We start from the raw sequence: 9,964 nt of genomic DNA, 5'->3' as shown, positions 1-9,964 counted from the left end.
CCCCCAGGGTGGTCGCAGAGGTCACCACAACAATGACTTTGAACAGAAGGTGAGGGCAGGGGATGGATGGACAAATTATGTCATAGCACAGGGCACCACTGAAATTTCAAAGCCTGAAGTCCTCCACTGGGAGTCGCTGCCCCCACTCGGTCATTTTGGTTGCCCTTTTCTCAACCTTTCCAAGCTCAACAATGCCCTCTTTGAGGTGAGGGGGCCAGAACGGTACACAGTATTCCCAAATTCAGTCGCACCATCAAAGAGAGAAGAAAGCTTTCGCGTTCTTGCTTTGAAAGTCCCGAGAACCTTCTGACACAACTGATGGAGAGGCAAAGAGGGTCCTTTAATGAGCCACACTTTGGAGCTCCTGGTGTCAGAACAAGCTGACTTTCCGAAGGACAAGAGGCTGCTAAGAGGCCTCTGTGCCTGGGGACAAATCTCCAGAGAGGGTCTCTTGACTGAGAAGTGATGCCAAGGGCCACTTAGCTGTACTTTATTTCTTTCGAAAGAACTTGGTGAGAACAGGTGGCACCTGGCTTGTAGAGGACACACAGCAAGTCACCTTCAGTGCTTTGGTGCCAGGAAACTCTATATAAACGGAGCCCTCCTCCCTCGTGCCTGGAAAGAACCAGGACCAGTGGGGACAGCTGAAAGCCATCCAGAAGACTCGTCGCACGAGATGGAGAATAACAGCAAAAGTAGCAAGGATGTCCTGATGATGGAGGCACCCCCGGTGAGTCTTTCTCCACGTGGGACTGAGTTCCTGCTCCTGCAGGTATGGTGTGGAGTCCAGCCTGGGCAAGGAGGGCTGAGCTGGAGAGAGAGGGGGCTGCCCAGGGATGACCCACAGCATTTGGAACTGGGGAAATTATAATGGCACACTGCCGTCTCCCCTTCACTTGTTTGGGGCAAGGATGTTCTCCTCCCTGCTCTCCACTCCAAGGAGCTTGTGCTGGAGAACTTCCCACTGGACTTTGCCCTATAGATTCTGCTTTGCAGGGGGTTGGACTCAAAGGCCCTTGGGGTCCTTTCCAGCTCTACCGTTATGATTCAATGGGCCAGACTGGGTTGCCTGTCTCCCACTCTGCTGCCATTCATGGTGCCCAAAATCTGCCCCGCGAGATGGCAGGCCTAACACTAAAGCCACCCACACATTGGATTATGAATGGATGGATGGATGGATGGATGGATGGATGGATGAATAGGAGCTGTGGTTGCAAAAAATGGCTTTGTCCTTCTGTGCTTCCCTCTAACTATGCAGTATATACATTTTGGTTCCTATTTCCTCAGTGCCTCAGCTCTTACTAAGGTGGTAAACCTGTGTCTGCGTGCCCCACTTTAAGCTGCATGTTGCGGGGTGTCACATGAAGGAACCTTCCTCTGTCCAGGGACTCCTGCACATAGAAAGCTAGCCTGCAAGGGTCAAAGTCTATCCCAGGGGTCAGCAAACTTTTTCAGCAGGGGGCCGGTCCACTGTCCCTCAGACCTTGTGGGGGGCCAGACTATATTTTTTTAAAAAATATATGAACGAATTCCTATGCCCCACAAATAACCCAGAGATGCATTTTAAATAAAAGCACACATTCTACTCATGTAAAAACACGCTGATTCCCAGACCGTCTGCGGGCCAGATTGAGAAGGCGATTGGGCCGTATCCGGCCTCCGGGCCTTAGTTTGGGGACCCCTGGTCTATCCTTTTCTCTAACAGACTGGGTTTTTTATGCACAGGGATTTTTGTTGTGTGGAGGAATACTCCGTCATATGAACCCCTACCTGTAATCTGAAGTGGTGCTGTCCAGAGACAGTCCAGAGTTAATCTATGGAACTCCCTCCCACAGGAGGCAGAAATGGCCACCAACTTGGATGGCTTTGAAAGAGGATGAGACAAATTCATGGAGGAGGAGAAGGCTGTTTGTTGATGGCTACTAGGCATGATGGCTCTGCTCTGCCTCCACGGCCGGAGGCAGCAATGCTTCTCCATACCAGCAGCTGGAAACCACAGGAGGGGAGAGTGCCAGTCTTCTGCAGGAATCCTGCTTGCTGCTTTCCCCCGGGCATCTGGTTGGCCACTGTGAGAAGAGTTTGCTGGAGTTGATGGGCCATTGGCCTCATCCAGCCGGCTCTCTTTATGTGCTTAAATTTACTCCTCCCCTGAAAACTTGTATGTGCCTCTGTCCAATCGTTCTGTCTGGGTCAAAATGCACCACAACATTCTCATGAGCATCTTTTCTGGTTCTGCAGGATTACACGGCCTCCCCCCGGCTCCCCGGACTACCTTGCAAGAAGCTCTTGATCGTCGTGGTGGTAGTGGTGGTGATCGTTTTGGTTGTTCTGGCTTTTGGGCTGATGGGGCTGAGTATCACGGAGAAGCACACGGAGACAGTAAGTACAGCGTGATGAATCACAGGATTGTAGAGTTGGGTGGGACCCCAGGGGTCATCTAGTCCAACCCCCCCTGCAATGCAGGAATCACAGCTAAAGCATCCAAGACAGATGGCCATCCAACTTCTGCTTAAAAACCTCAGGTGAATGAGGTCTTCTGTGGGTCACCTCAAGAAGTGCCACAGCTACTAATTCCTCAGTTGCCTGTTGGGGCTAAAGGTGGATCCTTCACCTGCGAAGATTGAAGACTTAAACACCTGTGCACTGAACCTTGTTGACTACTGTGGTTTCCCTAGGTAAAGGTAAAGGGACCCCTGACCATTAGGTCCAGTCGTGTCCGTCTCTGGGGTTGTGGCGCTCATCTCGCTTTATTGAACGAGGGAGCCGCCGTTTGTCCGCAGACAGCTTCCGGGTCATGTGGCCAGCATGACAAAGCCGCTTCTGGCGAACCAGAGCAGCTCACGGAAACGCCATTTACCTTCCCGCCGGAGCGGTACCTATTTATCTACTTGCACTTTGACGTGCTTTCGAACTGCTAGGTTGGCAGGAGCAGGGACCACCATCCTTGGCTATTTGTTCCCAGTCCTGCTGGGTGAGCAGTCCCACCATACCTGGGTGGGTCAAAGGTTCCCACTCCTCTGTCTTCTTCCCAAAATGATGGTAGTTGTTTGTTTTCATAGTACTGGCGACTCTCAAGGCCCGTACACACTTCTGCTTCCATTGTACCTAGAAAGCTTGGGTCTGAGTGGTTTTCCACTTGACCCACACTTTCTAGGTAGGGGTCCAAGCAGTCCTCCCCTTGCTCCACTACTTTCCCAGGGAAAACCCACACTTTAGCTCTAAACTGGAGCAAACATCATTCCGGGAAAAGCCTGAATTCCTGTTTGCTCCGACTGTGTGCTCAGAATCAGTTCTAGGGACAGCGCATAAAGCCAAAATGTCTTCCAAAGGTGGGATTGCCAAATGTCTTTTTTCCTGGACTCCCGTCCCCTTTCCACCTCCTTTATTTATTAATTTATATTTGTATTTATATTCTATTCATTTCTATTTGCAAAGCATGTAAAGCTGAATGCACCCAAGTTAAATGCTCCAGTTCATACGTCTCGTTCCCTTTGCTCTTCATCATTCAACATCCTGGGTAGGCAAACTAAAGCCCGGGGGCCGGATCCAGCCCAATCGCCTTCTAAATCTGGCCCGCGGATGAATCAGCATGTTTTTACATGAGTAGAATGTGTCCTTTTATTTAAAATGCATCTCTGGGTTATTTATGGGGCATGCCTGGTGTTTTTACATGAGTAGAATGTGTCCTTTTATTTAAAATGCATCTCTGGGTTATTTGTGGGGCCTGCCTTGTGTTTTTACATGAGTAGAATGTGTGCTTTTATTTAAAATGCATCTCTGGGTTATTTGTGGGGCCTGCCTGGTGTTTTTACATGAGTAGAATGTGTGCTTTTATTTAAAATGCATCTCTGGGTTATTTGTGGGGCATGCCTGGTGTTTTTACATGAGTAGAATGTGTCCTTTTATTTAAAATGCATCTCTGGGTTATTTGTGGGGCCTGCCTGGTGTTTTTACATGAGTAGAATGTGTGCTTTTATTTAAAATGCATCTCTGGGTTATTTGTGGGGCATGCCTGGTGTTTTTACATGAGTAGAATGTGTGCTTTTATTTAAAATGCATCTCTGGGTTATTTGTGGGGCATGCCTGGTGTTTTTACATGAGTAGAATGTGTGCTTTTATTTAAAATGCATCTCTTTGTTATTTGTGGGGCCTGCCTGGTGTTTTTACATGAGTAGAATGTGTGCTTTTATTTAAAATGCATCTCTGGGTTATTTGTAGGGCCTGCCTGGTGATTTTACATGAGTAGAATGTGTGCTTTTATTTAAAATGCATCTCTGGGTTATTTGTGGGGCATGCCTGGTGTTTTTACATGAGTAGAATGTGTCCTTTTATTTAAAATGCATCTCTGGGTTATTTGTGGGGCATAGGAATTTGTACACACACACACACAGAGAGAGAGAGAGAGAGAGAGAGAGGGAGAGGGAGAGTGTCCAGCCCCCCACAAGGTCTGAGGGACAGTGGACCGGCCCCCTGCTGAAAAAGTTTGCTGACCCCTGCTCAACATGGTCTCTTTTTCATTGTCTAGGTTCTGCAAATGACCATCCAAGGCCTGGATGGGGAGGTCTCCCCACAGCACCTTTCCATGAGCAGGAAGGAGAGGCTGGCCACCTTCCACGTCAGCAGGGTCAACTCTTCGGCCACCGTGGTGTATGATTACAGCAACGTAAGATTTGCTGAAACTGGTTCCTAGTTTCCAAAGGAGTCGTGCAACTCTGTCCAAGGCCTGCTTGCCCACCTGGCAGGTCCCTTTAGGAACTCATAATAACATCCATCCTGACAAGGGAGCAAGTCAGTGGCGAGTCCTGGTGGGGCTGGCTGGATCTGTTGGTTTCCCATAGCTGTCAAGTTTCAGATTTGAAAATAAGGGATCAGCAGTCTCACCTATCCCGGGGACAGTCACATGTCAGTGGTGGGCGGAGCCAGAAGCAAAAGTGGGCAGAGCAGCAATGTAAACTCCAAGAGGGCTTGGAGTGGAGCATAGAGGAGGGCAGCCAGCAAAGAGGAGGGCAGCCATGTGCTCCGTGCAATGGAGCCCCATCATCTTGTCTGATCCCATCAAAACAGGATAGGAAGCAGCAGCTGCTCAAAGGCAGCCAGGCTCCGCCCGCCAGCTAACCCTATTGGCCGGCTGAGGGGCTCGGCGGCAACGGATAGGGGCTGATGCAGGGGGAGGAATACACCCCCCTGTAAGCACGGGAAACGGCTCCCACTTGCTTTGAGGGCTGAGGCTTCTCTCTCCAAGTAGGCGAGGTCTTCCCACCCAGTCCCTGGTCAGCAGGGGAGGAGCTGCTTCCATTAAAAACGGGAAATTTAAGGGAAATAAAAAATAAGGGAGAGCAGCGGGAAACTGCTTGAAATAAGGGAGAATCCCGGGGGAAACGGGATACTTGACAGCACTGTGGTTTCCTCAAGCGCAAAAGGACAGCGAATATTGTGTCACCTTAAAAGCTAACTTGAGACTGTGAAAGTTTATGTCCCGGACTTCCCCCTGCTTAACCGCAGGGATTTTCATCCTTGAAAAGTAAAAAAAAAACAAAAAAAAACACCCTGCATTTATAGTGGGAAAGGTCTGGGACAACATTGGGATGGGCTACATGTTTTCTTCTGGTTTGGACGTGCCCTTGGGGCTTATCCACGCTTCCTCTTGTGTTGCTGTTTCTCCAGTGGAAAACAGCTCTTCGGCGCAAATGGCAATTCAGGTTTTCTCTGGATTGCCGTTTCTTCAATCGCAGGTTTTCCTCTGGAAAGGAGAAGGGCAAGGGGGAAACAACTTGGATACATGCCTAGAAAGTGCAAACCAAGCAGAAAACTGCTCAGACTCATGCTGTCTAGGCATGGCACGAGCGGAAATGTGGCTGAGCCCATTAGTGGAAAGGTGGGTTAGGACCAGGAGAGAACTGATAGCAGAACAGGGCAGGTGGGTGGGTGGGAAATCCCAAGGGAAAAGCCCCTACCTGACCCTGGAGGGAGAAAACCCCTCCTTCTCCCTTCAAAAATACAGTACCACTGTATTCCGCTCTGGTCAGACATCACCTGGAATACTGTGTCCAGTTCTGGGCACCACAGTTCAAGAAGGATAGGATACTGATAAGATGGAAGGTGTCCAGAGGAGGGCAACCAAAATGGTCCAAGGCCTGGAAACGATGCCTTATGATTAACGGCTTAGGGAGCTGGGTATGTTTAGCCTGGAGAAGAGAAGGTTAAGGGGTGATATGATAGCCATGTTCAAATATATCAAAGGATGTCATATAGAGGAGGGAGAAAGGTTGTTTTCTGCTGCTCCGGAGAAGCGGACATGGGGCAATGGATTCAAACTACAAGAAAGAAGATTCCACCTAAACATTAGGAAGAACTTCCTGACAGTAAGAGCTGTCCCACAGTGGAATTTGCTGCCAAGGAGTGTGGTGGAGTCTCCTTCTTTGGAGGTCTTTAAGCGGAGGCTTGACAGCCATCTGTCAGGAATGCTTTGATGGTGTTTCCTTTTTGGCAGTGGGTTGGACTGGATGGCCCTTGTGGTCTCTTCCAACTCTGTGATTCTATGATTCTATGAAAAAGTCTGAACCATCGTATCAAAGCCACACATGCTTATTGACATGACAGTAGTTCATAAAATTTTGCCTGGCATGGAAAAAGCGGCTGGAGAAAAGTTTCTCCTCCCTCTCTCCTAACACTAGAACTCCTGGGCGTCGACTGAAGCTCAGCGTTGGAAGTTTCAGGACAGAGAAAAGGAAGCGCTGCTTCACGCAGCACATAGTTAGACCGCGGAACTCACTGCCACAAGAGGCAGTGAGGGCCACCAACTTGGATGGGCTTTTAAAAGAGGTTTAGACAAATTCACGGAGGAGAGGCGGCTACTAGTCTTGGTGACTATGCTCTGGCATCCTTCTGAATAGCAGCTGCTTGGAGGGTGGAGTGTTCTTGTGCTCAGTTCCTGCTTCTGGGTTTCCCATTACGGGCATCTGGTCGGCTGCCATGAGAACAGGGTGCTGGACTAGATGGGTCGTTGGCCTGATCCAGCAGCCTCTTCTGATGTTTTTTATATATATTCTTATTTATTTGGTGGGTGGGGGAAGAATAAAATGTGTTGTCAAAAGGGCCCATTCTGCTCTGAAAACCAAAACCCTTGGCATTTGACTCAGCCATAGTCTTTCCTTACCTGGTGTGTGTGTGAACAGGAGATGCAACAGAAGAAGACACAGGGAAAGAAGCTTTGGGGGGTGGGTGGGGATGATGGGGTCTGGGATATGAGGTAGAGCCATGAGAAGGTGGTGTTGCCCTTGCACATATACCTTGTTGTTGTTGTTGTTGTTGTTTAGCTAGTAAGCCTGATCTTTATTAAAGCTCGCACATATACCTTGTTGAGATCCAAAATATACAGGTGAAACTAGAAAAATTAGAATATCATGGAAAAGTCCATTTATGTAAGCAATTGTTTTCATTAGCTACTGGAGTGTAATATATGAGATAGACTCATGACATGCAAAGCGAGATATGTCAAGCCTTTGCTTGTTATAATTGTGATGATTATGGCACACAGTTGATGAGAACCCCAAAGTTGAAATTGTTAATTTGGGGTTCTCATCAGCTGTACGCCATAATCATCACAATTATAACAAATAAAGGCTTGACATATCTCGCTTTGCATGTCATGAGTCTATCTCATATATTAGTTTCACCTTTTAAGTTGAATTACTGAAATAAATGAACCTTTCCACGATATTCTAATTTTTCGAGTTTCACCTGTATACCGTATACCCACAATAAAACACCCCCTGCAATATATTGACAGCCTTTGCCTTTGAACAGCTCCTGATTGGCTACAGATCTTGGCCAGGACAGTCCTGCTACATCACCAGAATGAAGAAGGAAAACATCCAGAGCCTGGATGCTGCTGTCAAGGTGTTCCAGAATACCCAGGTTAGAATAATTCAGAGTTTCCAAGGCATGGAAAGAGCAAATCATGTGGGCAGATTGCTTCTGGACTGTACCACTTCACACAATGCAGCTGGCTGAATGTCTCACCATCCTCCAAAACAACCACAAACCCAGTCCTGGGATATAACATCCTGGCCTGCAGTAATCCAATGACATTGGGATTTGCTTTTTGGGGTAGCGGTTGTCTTTTGAGAGTGGCTAGATGGGGGATCCCTGTCCTTAAGGCTGGCTGCCACTGGTTTGCAGGCAGGACATGAAGGCAGAATGACAACAGACCAGTGCTTTCTCATGTCCCATTGCTTCTCCCTCCCCATCCGGGAAAACTGCTCTTTAGTGCTCCGTCAGAGCAAATGGCAATTCCGTTTTTTCCATTGGTTGCCATTTGTTCTGATCTATCACAGGTTTTCCCTCGGAAAGGAGTGGGGCAATGGGAAAACCACTTGGACCCGTGCTTTCTAGGCACACAGGACAAGTGGATGTGTGAACAAGTCCCAAGAGCTGAAGGGAATCCACCCACACCCACCTGCTGATTGTCGGAACATCTTTAAACCCGCTAGAAAACTATGCAGAACCTTTCCCAGAGGGATTTGGAGGGACTGTGTGAAGCGGTCAGGCTGTGTCAAAGTTTGCAGGGCGATTTTATATTTCAGAGAAAGATACAATTGTAGAGTTGGATGGGGTTCCCTGGGGTCCAACCACCTGCAATATAGTAATCTCCATGACAAGTAGCCAAGGATGTACCATTAACAAAGAGATCTGTTTTTGCAGCCCAGGCCTCCGGCGTCACCCCTTAAAGAGAACGAGGAGGGAACAGAAGGGCTCCCGGTGCCACTGGCTGACCGTTCTATCCTGGGTACCACCATCAACATCCTCTGTAGCAGCGTCCCCATCTACTGGGCTTAGAGGAAGAGAGATGGGTGAGAGAAGTGAAGACCAAAGACCCAACAGAACATGCACACTAGCAACGAAAGTCAAACTTCCTGCAACAGGGATGCTACCCAAGGGATATCTCTGAAATGACCCTGTGGGAACCCTCAGCCATTACGTAGAGATCATAGAATTGCAGAATTGGAAGGGACCAATGTATTCCCACCTGCAATGCAGGAATCACAGTAGATAGATAGATAGATAGATAGATAGATAGATAGATAGATAGATAGATATATCTGGAAACACCGCTTTGCCAATGTCTTGGCATCAGGGGATAAAGTCCATTCTCAGTCAATTGCCACGACTCCATCAGAACAGAGAGCCGCATGCAGCAAACACATGGATTGAAGCATTTCTAGACTAAGCCGTTTCATGGGAGGGGAAGCCATTGCTCAAAGGCAGAGCCCATGCTTTGCATGCAGAAAGTCCCAAGTTCAAGCCCTGGTATCTCCAAGGTGAAAGGCTCATGCCTGAAATCTTGGAGTCGGGGAATCAGATGGTGGAGAACATGCTGAGCTACCTGGACCCACCTGGGCTCAGGCTACAGGTGGAAGCTGGGGTGCATGTTCCCCTACCTGTGCACACTTCTGGCATGGTATTTCATGATTATTTTATTTCACAAAATTTGTACTCAGCTTGATCGTAAAAAAAAGCAACAACCTCAAAGCGGTTTACCAAAAAAAGATAAAACCAAAAAAAATTACCAATTAGAAACATGAACAACAATAATTTAAGACCTAGAAAAGCGGGGTTGCCATACATCCGGAATTTCGCAGACATACATGGAATACCGCAGTCGGAAGCAGTGTCCGGGTGAAAACTGGGCAAAAAGGGAAAAAAAAAGTCTGCGAAAGTCCTGACGTATGGCAACCATGTCGGCAGTGTCGTTTTTGCCGATTTCCCTTAAAAATTGCTGGGAAACATCCTTTTTATTGTGATTTCACCAAAAAAGCTCAAGAACTTTGGGCAAAAAACCCCAAAACAAAACAAACCATCTCAACAACATTGCTTGGGGGGGGAGGAACTCAACAACTTTTGTGTCCAGATTTTCACTTTTTGAAATATGGCAACCCCATGAAAAGTTAAAATAACAGGCTAA

The 9,964-nt window shown here is 47.9% G+C and overlaps 1 protein-coding gene across 2 annotated transcripts; it reads left to right on the top strand.

Moving 5' to 3' along the window:
- The first annotated feature begins 633 nt into the window (after positions 1-633).
- Positions 634-8,862, top strand: LOC117052332 (pulmonary surfactant-associated protein C-like). Of its 2 annotated transcripts, none has more exons than XM_033159183.1 (5): positions 634-730; positions 2,239-2,379; positions 4,526-4,663; positions 7,807-7,917; positions 8,704-8,862. In XM_033159183.1, the coding sequence occupies exons 1-5, from the start codon at positions 677-679 to the stop codon at positions 8,836-8,838; spliced, it is 579 nt and encodes a 192-aa protein (XP_033015074.1). In that variant the 5' UTR covers positions 634-676; the 3' UTR covers positions 8,839-8,862. The 2 variants fall into 2 exon arrangements, with proteins under 2 accessions (XP_033015074.1, XP_033015073.1); XM_033159182.1 differs by having other exon boundaries at positions 634-772.
- Positions 8,863-9,964: the final 1,102 nt, after the last annotated feature.

This window comes from Lacerta agilis, chromosome 8, assembly GCF_009819535.1.
Source record: "Lacerta agilis isolate rLacAgi1 chromosome 8, rLacAgi1.pri, whole genome shotgun sequence".
Classification (NCBI taxonomy): domain Eukaryota; kingdom Metazoa; phylum Chordata; class Lepidosauria; order Squamata; family Lacertidae; genus Lacerta; species Lacerta agilis.
Note: the sequence above shows the minus strand (reverse complement) of the source record. Positions and strands in the feature narration are given on the sequence as shown.

Excerpts from the sequence above, each read along its gene's own strand:
- LOC117052332 (XM_033159182.1), top strand. The coding sequence starts at position 677 with ATGGAGAATAACAGCAAAAGTAGCAAGGATGTCCTGATGATGGAGGCA. Across the intron at positions 2,380-4,525 it reads CGGAGAAGCACACGGAGACA|GTTCTGCAAATGACCATCCA; the intron begins GTAAGTACAGCG and ends TTCATTGTCTAG. Across the intron at positions 4,664-7,806 it reads TGGTGTATGATTACAGCAAC|CTCCTGATTGGCTACAGATC; the intron begins GTAAGATTTGCT and ends GCCTTTGAACAG.